The 16,919-nt window shown below is 48.9% G+C and overlaps 1 protein-coding gene across 1 annotated transcript in view; it reads right to left on the minus strand.

The window, feature by feature from the left end:
- Positions 1-16,919, minus strand: part of FER1L5 (fer-1 like family member 5) — a 926,196-nt gene that overhangs the window by 776,015 nt on the left and 133,262 nt on the right. The window contains exon 3 of the mRNA XM_063929941.1: positions 3,878-3,933. Within this exon, the coding sequence (XP_063786011.1) occupies positions 3,878-3,933 (56 nt within the window). The remainder of the gene's footprint in view (positions 1-3,877; positions 3,934-16,919) is intronic.

Below are 16,919 nucleotides of genomic sequence, written 5' to 3' on the forward strand. Positions count from 1 at the left end.
CAGCATCTGCCTAACCTGGGAAGAGGGTTTATATAGCAGGTGCTGTCCACGCCCTACTCAGACCTCACAGACTGAGAGCACAAAAACCAGCACCGGATCCCCTGCCGTGCACAGAGCCTGTAACCACTGCACAGCAAAAGACCCGAACCGGAGTATCAGCTACGCCCAGGTTACTCCGCTAGCACTTGTCTCCCGGTTGCCATGACGACGTGGCAGCACAGAGCAGGAGACCCTAACATTCTCACCTGTGTGCTGACCTGGGGTAGCCGACCTGTGCCGACGTTATGGGGTCCTGCACCCCGGACCCATACCTAGTATTAGGGACCCCCAGTGACGGAGAAGCCTTGTCGATCGGCCTGGGGGCTTAACCCTATATCTGCAGATATACGCAACTAAGATCTCCGTATTATCTGACTATTATGTAGTAATATTTTTCACTCGGTGTGCATTAGGGAACACAAATTGTTTTTTTCCTACACAGAATTACCCCTCCCTTTTAGCACCTGAGTGACATCACAATCTGATTGAGCAGCTTACCATTTTGTGCATTAAAATCACTGCCTCCGCAGCCCATATACATATAAATGCCAGACTTAGAGGTTTTTATTGCTGCCCAGGGCACCCATCAGTGCCTGCTAGTGTGTGTTGTGTGTGGGAGCAATGGCGCGCAGCGTTACCGCTGCACGCTTACCTCAGGGAAGATCTGAAGTCTTCTGCCGCCTAAGAAGTCTTCTTTTTTTCTTATACTCACCCGGCTTCTATCTTCCGGCTCTGTGAGGAGGACGTCGGCGCGGCTCTGGGACGAACGGCGAGGGGAGACCTGCGTTTCGACTCCCTCTGGAGCTAATTGTGTCCAGTAGCCTAAGAAGCAGAGCCTATCACTTAAGTAGGTCTGCTTCTCTCTCCTCAGTCCCACGATGCAGGGAGCCTGTTGCCAGCAGTGCTCCCTGAAAATAAAAACCTAACAAAATTCTTTTTCAGAGAAACTCAGGAGAGCGCTCCTGTAATGCACCCAATCTCCTCTGGGCACAGGATCTAACTGAGGTCTGGAGGAGGGGCATAGAGGGAGGAGCCAGTGCACACCCATTCTAAAGTTCTTTATAGTGCCCATGTCTCCTGCGGAGCCCGTCTATACCCCATGGTCCTTACGGAGTCCCCAGCATCCTCTAGGACGTAAGAGAAATGGAGAAAACCATTTTAAGGCTGTTGTACCAGTATGGGTACTGTGTACATTATATGGGGACGCAGTCGTGTACTGTGTCCGGAGAAGCATTCCTCCCGTGTAGAAGCCGTGCATCTCCGTGCCGGGGCACTGGCTCAGTACTTACCACTCTCCATTCTTCTGGCTCTGAAAGGGGTGGCGGCGTGCTGCGGGACTGTACGCTCACCGTGGTGGGCTTGTGAATAGGTCCCTCAGGAGCTCAGTGTCCTGTCAGCGGGGAACGGGACCATTAACACTTCACAAGGTTGGGCCGTTCCCCAGCCCTAAGTCCCACGAAATCAGGCAGGCTGGTGCCAACCAGTCCTGCCTGAAAATAAAAAAAACAGATAAAATGCAGAAAACTATTCAGGAATTTCCATAAGCGTGACCGCCTCCTCCGGGCACATTTGTAAACTGAGTCTGGTAGGAGGGTCATAGAGGGAGGAGCCAGCCCACACTATCAAATTCTTAAAGTGTCTATGGCTCCTTGTGGACCTATCTATACCCCATGGTACTAAATGGACCCCAGTATCCTCTAGGACACAAGAGAAAATTGAATCCCCCCCATGACTGAAATAATACCAACATCCGCAATACACTATGGCAGCCAGCCTCGTCAAGATTTATAAAGTGTGAATTTTCCATGATTGGTACAGGTTGAGTATCCCTTATCCAAAATGCTTGGGACCAGAGGTATTTTGGATATCGGATTTTTCCATACTTTGGAATAAGTGCATACCATAATGAGATATCATGGCGATGGGACCTAAATCTAAGCACAGAATGCATTTATGTGCTTATGTACATATACACCTTATACACACAGCCTGAAGGTCATTTTAGACAATATTTTTTATAACTTTGTGCATTAAACAGTGTGTCTACATTCACACAATTCATTTATGTTTCATATACACCTTATACACACAGCCTGAAGGTTATTTAATACAATATTTTTAATAACTTTGTGTATTAAACAAAGTTTGTGTACATTGAGCCATCAAAAAACAAAGGTTTCACTATCTCACTTCTCACCCAAAAAATTATTTCGAAATATTTTGATATGGGATACTCAACCTGTATTTAGACTATGGGAATAACACACTGTATTAATATTATTTCACAGTTGTGTTTCATTCATTCACAATGGGGATCAGCAACCCTCTTAATTATCTGTATCTTACAAGGAGTTATTATTATTTTACCCACCGGAATCCCTGGAAGACCACCAGAAATGTCCACAACACCCCAGGAATTAAGTAAGAAAAGACTGGTTAATGAACGTTGTGTGTAGTGGGGTGTTTATTTATACAAATAATGTTTTTAACGGTGTCTATGGCCAAGAGACATCACCGAGCCCAATAGGGTTTGAATGCCAGGTGAAACTGGCATTTATATTATTACTATAATCATTTATTTATATGAGACACAAAGCATCCGTAGCTCTCTACAGGGATGTTATAATAAGCCACACAAATAATACGATATGTTTAACTAGACAGTACAGGGGGGAAAAGAAACAAGTAGTGTAATGTGTATACAACTGAATGACAGATAAGAGCAATAGCAGCCACTGACCCAATGCCTTAAGAGGCAGACAGGCAGGGTTAGAACTGCTGATTCATTTGTGGAGCAGTGAAAACAAGCTTGCAGTCTAATGGAGTGGGGGTAAACTGGTAGGTGAACTGAGACGAGATAAAAAAGGAGGACATAGGACATGAGTTAATTTTGGGCTTCGACAAACAGGTGACTTTTAAAGCCTTGGAGGCTAGTAGAGAGTCTTTTATGGTGGGGGAGTGAGTTCCAAAGGAGGAAAACAGGCCTAAATCTACAACATCATCATGTCCTGGCAGCAATGTATATGTTGACACTTGTAGTAGCACAACGCAAACACTGTAAAGCAGCCACGGCTTGCTGGGATCAGTAGTGAACAAGTGAAAATGCTTATGTTTCGTTTAATTTTGGTAATTACCAAACTTACCAAACAACCACCAAGCATAGGTATATAGGACCACCCTAGTTCATCCAGCATGGAGCTAGTTCCTTCTAGGGCAGGCCCGCATTTTTATTGTGGAGCAAATCCCCCATGGAAACGAAGGGCCTAATTCAGACCTTATCGTTGCAGCAAATTTGTTAGCTAAAGGGCAAAATCATGGGGGTCATTCCGAGTTGATCGCTCGCTAGCTACTTTTTGCAGCCATGCAAACACATAGTCGCCGCCCACAGGGGAGTGTTTTTTCGCTTTGCAAGTGTGCAAACGCGTGTGCAGCCGAGCGGGATGAAAAAGTTTTTTGCAGTTTCTGAGTAGCTCTGGACTGACTCAGCCCTTGAGATCACTTACGTCTTTTTAGTCCCGGAATTGACATCAGTCATTCACTCCCCCGTCACCCGGCCCATAGCAATGCATGCTAATATGGATGAGTTTGTCTATATTGGCATGCATGTATAAGCGACCCGGCACCAACGATGAATGAGTGCGGGGCCACGCATCTTTCATCGTTGGTGCATACACACAAAGAAATTAACGAGATCGGTCATATCTTTCATTGATGTCGCCTAATGTGTAGGGCCTATAAGTCTTTACATTTTCTACATTGTTGATCAAGTAAAAGATTGAAGAACACAACAAAATAAAAACTAAATGATTCATATCTACTATGAAAACTATGACTGTACCTCATTCCACACGGGATTGCTTTCTTTGGCCACAACACTTGTTGCTTTTGTAATTCCTACAAAATGAACACTAAGCATTAGGTTGATGCTGTAAAGAAATCTGTATGGGTTGGTGCACACAATGGAGGTCATTCCGAGTTGTTCGCTCGCAAAGCGATTTTAGCAGAGTTGCTCACGCTAAGCCGCCGCCTACTGGGAGTGAATCTTAGCATCTTAAAAATGCGAACGATGTATTCGCAATATTGCGATTACACACCTCGTAGCAGTTTCTGAGTAGCTTCAGACTTACTCGGCATCTGCGATCAGTTCAGTGCTTGTCGTTCCTGGTTTGACGTCACAAACACTCCCAGCGTTCGCCCAGACACTCCTCCGTTTCTCCGGCCACTCCTGCGTTTTTTCCGGAAACGGTAGCGTTTTTTCCCACACGCCCATAAAACGGCCTGTTTCCGCCCAGTAACACCCATTTCCTGTCAATCACATTACGATCGCCAGAACGATGAAAAAGCCGTGAGTAAAATTACTAAGTGCATAGCAAATTTACTTGGCGCAGTCGCAGTGCGAACATTGCGCATGCGCATTAAGCGGAAAATCGCTGCGATGCGAAGATTTTTACCGAGCGAACAACTCGGAATGAGGGCCAATATACATATGCATTGTTAATAGGCTTGGTTCATGTCTGTAAGTAAAGCAAAAAAAAAACCCAGAGATTTATGGTAAGAACTTACAGTTGTTAAATCTCTTTCTGCGAGGTACACTGGGCTCCAAAAGGATTAACATCGGGTGTAGAGTAGGATCTTGATCCGAGGCACCAACAGGCTCAAAGCTTTGACTGTTCCCAAGATGCACAGTGCCGCCTCCTCTATAACCCCGCCTCCGTGCACAGGAGCTCAGTTTCATTAACCAGTCCAATGCAGTAGCAGGTACCAGAGACGACAATCGCTCGTAGCCAAATACACCACACATTCACTACAGGAGAGGGTGTCAGCGGCTAATGCCATACCAACCCAAAGAAGCCAAGTGCATCAGGGTGGGCGCTCTGTGGAGCCCAATGTACCTTGCAGAAAGAGATTTAACAAAGGTAAGTTCTTACCATAAATCTCGTTTTCTGCTGCGGGGTACACTGGGCTCCACAAGGATTAACATCGGGAATGTCCTAAAGCAGTTCCTTATGGGAGGGGACGCACTGTAGTGGGCACAAGAACCCGGCGTCCAAAGGAAGCATCCTGGGAGGCGGAAGTATCGAAGGCATAGAACCTTATGACCGTGTTCACTGAGGACCACGTAGCCACCTTGCACAATTGTTCAAGGGTCGCACCACGGCGGGCCGCCCAAGAAGGTCTAACTCACCGAGTAGAATGGGCTTTGATGGTAGCAGGAGCTGGGAGACCAGTCTGTACATAAGCATGTGCAATCACCACTCTAATCCATCTGGCCAAGGTCTGCTTATTAGCAGACCAGCCACGTTTGTGAAAACCAAACAGCACGAAGAGAGTTTCAGACTTCCGAATGGAAGCAGCAATCTTCACATAGATACGGAGAGCCCGTACCACATCCAAAGACCGCTCTCCGGAAGACAACGCCGGAGAATTAAAGGCAGGAACCACAATCTCCTGGTTAAGGTGGAAGGAAGACACCACCTTAGGTAGGTAACCAGGGCATGTTCTAAGAACTGCCCGATCACGGTAAAATATCAGATAGGGAGACTTACAGGATAAGGCACCCAAGTCTGAAACACATCTAGCAGAAGCAATGGCTAGCAATGGCTAGCAGAAACAAGACCTTAAGGGAAAGCCACTTAAGATCTGCGGGTGCAAGAGGTTCAAACGGAAATTCTTGCAAGGCCTCCAAGACCACCGCCAAATCCCAAGGGGCCACAGGTCGGACATAAGGAGGCTGAATACGCAACATACCCTGAGTGAAGGTATGAACATCAGGCAGAGATGCAATTTTTCTCTGAAACCATACCGACAAGGCAGAAATATGAACGTTGAGGGAGGCCAGACAAAGGCCTAAGTCCAGGCCTTGCTGTAGAAAAGCCAAAAGTTAAGCTGTACTAAACTTGTAAGCGTCAGGATTGTTATTTGCGCACCAAGCAAAGTAAGAATTTCAGACCCTATGGTAAATCCAAGCAGAAGCCGGCTTACGGGCCTTCAACATAGTTTGAATGACCGCCTCCGAAAAACCTTTGGCCATCAGTACAGAAGAGCCACGCCGTCAAAGCCAGTCAGGCCAATTCCTGGTAGACACAAGGGCCCTGAATGAGGAGGTCTGGTCGTTGTGGAAGTAGAAGGGGACGCTCTAGCGAGAGGCCCTGGAGGTCTGAGAACCAATGCCGTCTGGGCCACGCTGGATTAGGCAGAAGTAGCATGCCTCCTTCTTGTTTGAACTTCCTTATCACTCTGGGCAGTAGAGACACTGGAGAGAACACATATGGCAACCGAAAGTTCTACGGGATTGCCAGTGCATCCACGAATGCTGCTTGAGGATCCCTTGTTCTTTCTCCGAAGACCGAGACCTTGTAATTGTGTCGAGATGCCATCAGGTCTACATCTGGAGTGCCCCACTTGTCCAAGAGGAGTTGAAATACTTCTGGATGGAGGCTCCACTCCCCGGTGTGCACGTCCTGAAGACTGAGAAAGTCTGCTTCCCAGTTGAGGACCCCCGGAATGAACACCGCCGATATGGCTGGTAGATGGCGTTCCACTCATTGAAGAATCCTTGATATTTCCCTCATTGCCATGCGGCTTCGAATGCCGCCTTGATGATTTATGTACGCTACTGTGTTGGCACTGTCCGACTGTACCTGAACAGGTCTGTTCTGAATTAGATGCTGGGCCAGGTACAGCGCGTTGAACACCGCCCGCAGTTCCAAAATGTTTATTGGGAGGCGAGATTCCTCCTTGGTCCACCGACCTTGAAGGGAGTGTTGCTCCAACACCGCGCCCCAGCCTCTCAGACTGGCATACGTCGTCAGAAGGACCCAGTTGGAGATCCAGAAGGGACGACCCCTGCTCAAACGTCGGTCCTGCAGCCACCAGTTCAGTGACAGACGGACCCCCGGAGACAAGGAGATCATGTGAGACCTGATCCGGTGAGGCAGGCCGTCCCATTTGGCAAGAATCAGTTTCTGCAGAGGGCGGGAATGGAATTGAGCGTACTCCACCATGTCGAAAGCCGACACCATGAGACCTAGCACTTGCATCGCCGAATGTATCGACACTTGCAGACGAGATAGGAAGTATTGAGTCCTGTCCTGAAGCTTCAGGACCTTCTCCTGAGACAAGAACAACCGATGGTTGCGGGTGTCCAACAACGCTCCCAGGTGCACCATGCTTTGTGCAGGGACCAGGGAAGATTTATTCCAGTTGATGAGCCACCCGTGGGCTTGCAGAAACTGGATGGTCAGATCCAGATGGCGTAGGAGAACTTCTGGGGAATTTGCCAGGATCAACAAGTCGTCCAGATACGGTAAGATCCTGACCCCTTGACGGCGGAGTAGAGCCGTCATAACCTTGGTGAAAACATGCGGAGCCGTGGTCAAGCCAAAAGGTAACGCCCAAAATTAGTAGTTGAGGTTACCCACTGCAAACCTCAGGTACTGCTGATGCGACATTGCAATGGGAATATGCAGGTAAGCATCCTGTATGTCCAGGGAGACCATATAATCCCCAGGTTCCAAGTCCAGAACAATACAGCGAAGGGTTTCCATACGAAACTTGGAAACCTTGACAACCAAGAAGGTTGAGAATGGGCCGGGAGGACCCATTCTGTTTCGGGACTAGGAACAGCGGTGAATAGTACTCCTGGCCTCTCTGAGCAAGAGGCACTTGTACTACCACCCCTGTGTCCAGGAGGGACTGTACCACCGAATGAAGAGTTTTTGCCTTCACCTGATCCGAAGGGATGTCTGTTAGGCAAAATCGATGAGGGGGACATTTCTTGAAGGATACGGCGTAACCTCGAGTGATGACTTCCCGTACCCAGGCATCGGAAGTAGTCTTCAGCCATTCCTGGGTAAACCCTAGAAGTTGGCCCCCCACCCTGGGATCCCCCAGGGGGAGGCCCGCCCCATCATGCGGCAGGCTTGTCAGTTTTGGAAGCAGGCTCACGGGCAGCCCAGGCCCGTTTGGGTTTTGGCTTAGCAGGTATGGAAGTGCGACCGTGTTTCGAGTATGCCTGACCTTTTGCTTTTCCCGGAGGACGAAAGGAATGACAGAAAGTACTCTTAGCCTTCGGCGCCTAAGGAGCAGTACTAGGCAGACATGCCATTTTAGCAGAAGCTAAGTCAGCCACTATCTTGTTGAGGTCTTCTCCAAAAAGAATGTCTCCCTTAAAAGTGAGCACCTCCAGGGTTTTCTTGAAGTCCAGATCTACAGACCAGGACCGTAACCAAAGAATCCGGCGAGCAAGGATAGATGTAGTAGAAGCCTTGGCCGCCAGAATACCGGCATCAGAAGCTGCCTCCTTCACATAATGAGAAGCTGTGACAATATACGACAGGCATTGTCTAGCGCAGTGTTTTTCAACCACTGTGCCGTGGCACACTAGTGTGCCCTGAGCAGTCTCCAGGTGTGCCGCCATAGAAGCAGAGCTAGGCCCGTCAGTAATTTGCCACTACTGAGGCCCTGGAACGATCAATACTGGTGGGTTTAGTGGCTGCAGAGCCAGTTCTAATTTTGGGCCCGGGCAGTGTTGGGCTCTTCTGGCTTTCTCAGATGTGGCTCAGGTGTTAGCTATAGAGAAGCTGCAACGTGAAATCCTAGGACCCACAACTGCACAATGCATCACCATTATATTTGAGTGTGCCTTGGCAATATTTAGATCTTGTTCAGTGTGCCACAAGTTGTAAAAGGTTGAAAATCTCTGGCCTAGTGTGATCAGAAGCATTGGAAGACAACTCAGCTTCCAACTCCTGGGCCCACGCCTCAATGGCCTCTGCAGCCCAAGTTGCTGCAATAGTGGGCCTGTGCGCAGCACAAGTGTGGGTAAAAATCGCCTTTAAACAACCCTCCACACGCTTATCCGTCGGTTCCTTCAGAGATGTGACGGTAGTCACAGGGAGACCTGAGGATACTACCAGCCGCGCCACCTGCGAATCCACTGGCGGGGGAGTCTCCCAATTTTTACTTAGCTCCGCAGCAAGAGGATATCGAGCCAGCATCTTCTTGTGAGGTGTGAATTTCTTACCTGGAGTTTCCCAGAATTCCTGACGTATGTCTACTAAGTGGTCAGAGTGAGGTAAAACTTACTTAACCACTTTCTTACGTTTGAACCTGTCTGGTTTCTTAGGAATGGCATCAGGCTCTGCGTCATCAGTGATTTAGATCGCCTTCAACAAGTCAGGAACATCTACCTGCGAACCAGCCTCCCCATCAGGATCTGTATCTGAGGGGTCAGTATAAACACCATCCTCATCAGATGAGGTGTCTGGGACAGTGGTAGACTGTGAGGAAGTAATGGCCCGTTTAGATGACCCCTTGGTCTTAGGCGGGCGAGAGTCAGATTTCTTTTTAGTCAGTGACTGGTTTAATTGCTGTAACTGATTGGAGATTTGATCTGCCCAGGGCGGATTAACTGCAGGGACCATAATCGGTTGTACCGTCACAGGAGGTCCCATAGGGGGCGAAAGTTTAGTTACAAGCGTAGTTAATAACGAGAAAAATGTAGACTAAGGTGGGCAATTTTGAACCCCCGTTGCCACCATTCCACTGGGGTGTAGGGAACCCCCAGAACCTGAACTCTCTGCTGCCAAGTTTTCCTCAAACATGCCTGCAGCGTCACCTCCACACACTGTGGGATCAGCTCCAGCTCTGTTGCCCCCTGTAGCTGACATAGCTAAAAGCACAATCTCAGGCAACACAGTACAATATCAGCAGCAGTATACCTGACAAGCACCCCCTGTGCAGCTTATATACTCCGCAAACCGGGGTATATGGTGACTAAAAATCACAAAGAAAAATACACAATGAGTATATCTTGTGAGATACCTACAGTATATAAGATAATAAACCTGACGCACTGAGCCCCCTCAGGTCATAGAATATAGAGATAGCAATCTGAGTGAGAGACACGAAATGGTGGTCACACAGCAGCTACATGCACACATATATAGTCACAATGTACAATGCAGAAATTATGACATGCAATAAAACTGCACTGGACTAGCAATACAAAGTAATACTCAGTATAGCTACAGTATATAATTAGTAGATATATCAATGCACAGTAAAGACTGGACGTATACCACAGGGTACTTGTACTACATAACCCTGACGAAATGCACTGTTTCTTAACTCACACTGTCAATAGACATGTACAGTGCCGTTTCTTGCGGCGGGCGAGCCGTGCAACCGCACGGGGCAGCCGCAGCGGCACTTTGCGGGTCTTATCTCCCCCTCCTCCCTCTTCCCGAGCACTCCTGCTCGGGGGGCGGAGTTTCACGGAATGACGCGGTTGCGTCGTGACGTCACGACGCAATCGCGTCATTCCGCGAAACCCCGCCCCCCAAGCAGGATGCTCGGGAAGAGGAAGGAGGAGCAGACAAGCTGGAAGGAGGAGCAGGCCAGCGCGAGGAAGGAGAGGTGGCCCAACCCGAAGAGCGGGATTCGGGAAGATCCTCTTCATGTGTAAGTAGTCTCTCCACCCCCCCTCCCTCTCCCTTCCTGCCCCCCCACTTGACACTTGCCTGCCATACTGTGTAAAATGGGGACACCTGCCTGCCGTACTGTGTAAAATGGGGACACTTGCCTGCCGTACTGTGTAAAATGGGGACACTTGCCTGCCGTAATGTGTAAAATGGGGACACCTGCTTGCCGTACTGTGTAAAATGGGGACACCTGCTTGCCGCACTGTATAAAATGGGGACAATTGCTTGCCGTACTGTGTAAAATGGGGACACTTGCCTGCCGTAATGTGTAAAATGGGGACACTTGCCTGCCGTAATGTGTAAAATGGGGACACTTGCCTGCCGTAATGTGTAAAATGGGGACACTTGCCTGCCGTACTGTGTAAAATGGGGACCCTTGCCTGCCGTACTGTGTAAAATGGGGACACTTGCCTGCCGTACTGTGTAAAATGGGGACACTTGCCTGCGTACTGTGTAAAATGGGGACACCTGCCTGCCGTACTGTGTAAAATGGGGACACCTGCCTGCCGCACTGTATAAAATGGGGACACTTGCTTGCCATACTGTGTAAAATGGGGACACTTGCCTGCCGTACTGTGTAAAATGGGGACACTTGCCTGCCGTAATGTGTAAAATGGGGACACTTGCCTGCCGTAATGTGTAAAATGGGGACACTTGCTTGCTGTACTGTGTAAAATGGGGACACTTGCCTGCCGTACTGTGTAAAATGGGGACTCTTGCCTGCCGTAATGTGTAAAATGGGGACACTTGCCTGCTGTAATGTGTAAAAATAAGAATTTACTCACCGGTAATTCTATTTCTCGTAGTCCGTAGTGGATGCTGGGAACTCCGTAAGGACCATGGGGAATAGCGGGCTCCGAAGGAGGCTGGGCACTCTAGAAAGATCTTAGACTACCTGGTGTGCACTGGCTCCTCCCCCTATGACCCTCCTCCAAGCCTCAGTTAGGTACTGTGCCCGGACGAGCGTACACAATAAGGAAGGATTTTGAATCCCGGGTAAGACTCATACCAGCCACACCAATCACACCGTACAACTCGTGATATGAAACACAGTTAACAGTATGAAACAATAGAGCCTCTCAACAGATGGCTCAACAATAACCCGATTTAGTTAACAATAACTATGTACAAGTAATGCAGATAAACCGCACTTGGGATGGGCGCCCAGCATCCACTACGGACTACGAGAAATAGAATTACCGGTGAGTAAATTCTTATTTTCTCTAACGTCCTAGTGGATGCTGGGAACTCCGTAAGGACCATGGGGATTATACCAAAGCTCCCAAACGGGCGGGAGAGTGCGGATGACTCTGCAGCACCGAATGAGAGAACTCCAGGTCCTCCTCAGCCAGGGTATCAAATTTGTAGAATTTTGCAAACGTGTTTGCCCCTGACCAAGTAGCTGCTCGGCAAAGTTGTAAAGCCGAGACCCCTCGGGCAGCCGCCCAAGATGAGCCCACCTTCCTTGTGGAATGGGCATTGACAGATTTTGGCTGTGGCAGGCCTGCCACAGTATGTGCAAGCTGAATTGTACTACAAATCCAACGAGCAATAGTCTGCTTAGAAGCAGGAGCACCCAGCTTGTTGGGTGCATATAGGATAAACAGCGAGTCAGATTTTCTGACTCCAGCCGTCCTGGAAACATATATTTTCAGGGCCCTGACAACGTCTAGCAACTTGGAGTCCTCCAAATCCTTAGTAGCCGCAGGCACCACAATAGGCTGGTTCAGGTGAAACGCTGACACCACCTTAGGGAGAAACTGGGGACGAGTCCTCAATTCTGCCCTATCCATATGGAAAATCAAATAAGGGCTTTTACAAGACAAAGCCGCCAATTCTGATACTCGCCTGGCAGAAGCCAAGGCCAATAACATAACCACCTTCCATGTGAGATATTTCAGATCCACGGTTTTTAGTGGTTCAAACCAAAGTGATTTTAAGAAAACTCAACACCACGTTGAGATCCCAAGGTGCCACAGGAGGCACAAACGGGGGCTGACTATGCAGCACTCCTTTTATAAATGTCTGAACTTCAGGTACTGAAGCTAGTTCTTTTTTGAAAGAAAATCGACAGAGCCGAGATCTGTACCTTAATGGAACCCAATTTAAGGCCCATAGTCACTCCTGCTTGCAGGAAATGCAGAAATCGACCTAGTTGAAATTCCTCTGTTGGGGCCCTTTCGGCCTCACACCATGCAACATATTTTCGCCATATGCGTTGATAATGAGTTGCTGTAACCACTTTCCTGGCTTTAGTAAGCGTAGGAATTACTTCCTCCGGAATACCCTTTTCCTTCAGGATCCGGCGTTCAACCGCCATGCCGTCAAACGCAGCCGCGGTAAGTCTTGGAACAGACAGGGCCCCTGCTGCCGCAGGTCCTGACTGAGTGGCAGAGGCCATTGGTCCTCTGATATAAATTCTTGAAGTTCTGGGTACCAAGCTCTTCTTGGCCATCCACGAGTATCGTTCTTACTCCTCGCCTTCTTATTATTCTCAGTACCTTTGGTATGAGAGGCAGAGGGGAGAACACCTAAACCGACTGGTACACCCACGGTGTTACCAGAGCGTCCATAGCTATCGCCTGAGGGTCCCTTGACCTGGAGCAATATCTTTTTTAGCTTTTTGTTAAGGCGGGACGCCATCATGTCCACCTGTGGCCTTTCCCAATGGTGTACAATCCTATTGGAAGACTTCTGGAGGAAGTCCCCATTCTCCCGGGTGGAGGTCGTTCTGTTGAGAAGATCTGCTTCCCAGTTGTCCACTCCGGGAATGAACACTGCTGACAGTGCTAACACATGATTTTCCGCCTATCGGAGAATCCTTGTGGCTTTTGCCATCGCCATCCTGCTTTTTGTGCCGCCCTGTTGATTACATGGGCGACTGCCGTGATGTTGTCTGATTGGATCAGTACCGGCTGGTTTTGAAGCAGAGGTCTTGCTGGCCTCAGGGCATTGTAAATGGCCCTCAGATCCAGAATATTTATGTGTAGGGAAATAACCTGACTTGACCAAAGTCCCTGGAAGTTTCTTCCCTATGCGACTGCCCCCCAGCCTCAAAGGCTGGAATCCATGGTCACTAGGACCTAGTCCTGTATGCCGAACCTGCGGCCCTCTTCAAGATGGGCACTCTGCAGCCACCACAGTAGAGATACCCTGGTCCTTGGAGACAGGGTTATCAGCCTATGCATCGGAAGATGCGATCCGGACCACTTGTCCAACAGGTCCCTCTGAAAAGTTCTTGTATGGAACCTGCCTAATGGGATTGCTTCGTAAGAAGCTACCATTTTTCCCAGGACTCGCGTGCAATGATGCACCGCTACCTATTTTGGTTTCAGGAGGTCTCTGACTAGAGATGACAACTCCTTGGCTTTCTCCTCCGGGAGAAACACTATTTCTGGTTTATGTCCAGAACCATCCCCAGGAACAGTAGACGTGTCATAGGAACCAGCTGTGACTTTGGACTGTTTAGAATCCACCTATGCTGTTGTAGCACTTTCCAAAATAGTGCTACCCCGACTACCAACTGCTCCTTGGACCTCGCCCTTATAACGAGATTGTCCAATTACGGGATAATTACAACTCCCTTTTTTTTTTGAAGGAGTATCATCATTTCGGCCATTACCTTGATAAAACACCCTCGGTGCCATGTACAGTCCAAACGGCAGTGTCTGGACTTGGTAATGGTAATCCTGTACCACAAATCTGAGGTACTCCTGGCGAGGATGGTAAATGGGGACATGCAGGTAAGCATCCTTGATGTCCCGGGATACCATGTAATCCCCCTCGTCCAGGCTTGCAATAACCGCCCTGAGCGATTCCATCTTGAACTTGAATTTTTTTATGTTCAAGGATTTTAAATATAAAATGGGTCACACCGAACCATGCGGTTTCGGTACCCCAACCCGTGTGGAATAGTAACCCCGTCCTTGTTGAAGTAGGGGCACCTTGAGTATTACCTGCTGGGAATACCGCTTATTAATTGCCTCTAGCACAGCCTCCCTGCTTGAGGGAGTTGTCAGCAAGGCATATTTTAGGAAACGGCTGGGGGGAGACATCTCTAATTCCAGCTTGTACCCCTGAAATACTACTTGGAAGAAACAGGGATCCACCTGTGAGCGAGCCCACTAATTGCTGAAATTTTTGAGGCGGCCCCCCACCGTACCTGGCTACACCTGTGGAGCACCCGCGTCATGGTGTGTACTCACAGGAGGCGGGGGAAGAATCTTGATTCTGGGAACAGGCTGACTGGTGCAGCTTTTTCCCTCTACCCTTGTCTCTGTACAGAAAGGAAGCGCCATTTGACCCGCTTGCTTTTCTGAAGCCGAAAGGACTGTACCTTTTTCTGTGAGGAAACCTGAGGTAAAATTATTTCTTCCCAGCAGTTGCTGTGGATACGAGATCCCAGAGACCATCCCCAAATAATTCCTCACTCTTATAAGGCTCTCTATGCGCTTTTTAAGTCAGCATCACCTGTCCAGTGACAGGTCTCTAATACCCTCCTGACAGAATGGACATTACATTTATTTTGGATGCCAGCCGGCAAAATATCCCTCTGTGCATCCCCCATATATAAGACAACGTCTTTAATATGTTTTTATGTTTGCCAACTATTATCCCTGTTTGACAGGGTCACCAACCACGCTGCAGCAGCACTATCTGCAGGTCTCAGTCTAGTACCTGAGTGTGTAAATACAGACTTCAGGATAGCCTCCTGTTTTTTTTTATCAACAGGTACCTATTAAAGTGGCCGTATCCTAAGACGGCAGTGCCACCTTTTTTGACAAACGTGTGAGCGCCTTATCCACCCTAGGGGATATCTCCCAGCGTAACTTATCCTCCTGGCGGGAAAGGGTACGCCATCAGTAACTTTTTATAAATTACCAGTTTCTTAACGGGGGAACCCACGCTTTTCACACACTTCATTTATTCATCTGATGGGGGAACAAAACACTGCCTGTTTTTCTCCCCAAACCTAAAACCCATTTATAGAGGTTAAAGTCAGAAATGTATAACACATTTTTTATTGCCGGGATCAAGTCACGGATTGGATTGTGTATATGTCTCCACCTTGTCGACACTGGAGTCAGACTCCGTGTCGACATCTGTGTCTGCCATCTGAGAGAGCGGGCGTTTTTGAGCCCCTGATGGCCTTTGAGACGCCTGGGCAGGCGCGGGCTGCGAAGCCGGCTGTCCCACAGCTGTTACGTCATCCACCCTTTTATGTAAGGAGTTGACACTGTCGGTTAATACCTTTTACCTCTCTATCCACTCTGGTGTCGGCCCCACAGGGGGCGACATCACATATATCGGCCTCTGTTCCGTCACCATATAAGCCTCCTCATTCAACATGTCGACACAGCCGTACCGACACACCGCAGACACACAGGGAATGCTCTAAACGAGGACAGGACCCACAAAAGCCCTTTGGGGGGACAGAGTGAGAGTATGCCAGCACACACCAGAGCGCTATATACTGCAGGGACTAACTGAGTTATGTCCCCTATAGCTTTATATCTATATATATAATGTATACTGTGCCTAAATTTAGTGCCCCCTCTCTCTTTTTTTTTAACCCTTGTAGACTGCAGGGGAGAGCCAGGGAGCTTCCCTCCAACGGAGCTGTGAGGGAAAATGGCGCCAGTGTGCTGAGGAGATAGGCTCCGCCCCTTTTTCGCGGCCTATTCTCCCGTTTTTTATGGACTTCTGGCAGGGGTATTTACCTCATATATAGCCCCTGGGGCTATATATTGAGGTATTTTTGCCAGCCAAGGTGTTTTTATTGCTGCCTCAGGGCGCCCCCCCCCAGCGCCCTGCACCCTCAGTGACCGGAGTATGAAGTGTGTGAGAGGAGCAATGGCGCACAGCTGCAGTGCTGTGCGCTACCTTGGTGAAGACTGAGTCTTCATGCCGCCGATTTTCCGGACCATCTTCTTGCTTCTGGCTCTGTAAGGGGGACGGCGGCACGGCTCCGGGACCGAACATCAAGGCTGGGCCTGCGGTCGATCCCTCTGGAGCTAATGGTGTCCAGTAGCCTAAGAAGCCCAATCCGGCTGCAAGCAGGCGAGTTCGCTTCTTCTCCCCTTAGTGGTCCCTCGCTGCAGTGAGCCTGTTGCCAGCAGGTCTCACTGAAAAGAACAAATTCTAAGACTATAACTTTCTAAGAGCTCAGGAGAGCCCCTAGTGTGCATCCAACCTCGGCCGGGCACGAAATCTAACTGAGGCTTGGAGGAGGGTCATAGGGGGAGGAGCCAGTGCACACCAGGTAGTCTAAGATCTTTCTAGAGTGCCCAGCCTCCTTCGGAGCCCGCTATTCCCCATGGTCCTTACGGAGTTCCCAGCATCCACTAGGACGTTAGAGAAATAGGGACACTTGCCTGCCGTACTGTGTAAGAAGGG

The sequence above is a fragment of the Pseudophryne corroboree genome, chromosome 6, assembly GCF_028390025.1.
Source record: "Pseudophryne corroboree isolate aPseCor3 chromosome 6, aPseCor3.hap2, whole genome shotgun sequence".
NCBI classification, from domain to species: Eukaryota; Metazoa; Chordata; class Amphibia; order Anura; family Myobatrachidae; genus Pseudophryne; species Pseudophryne corroboree.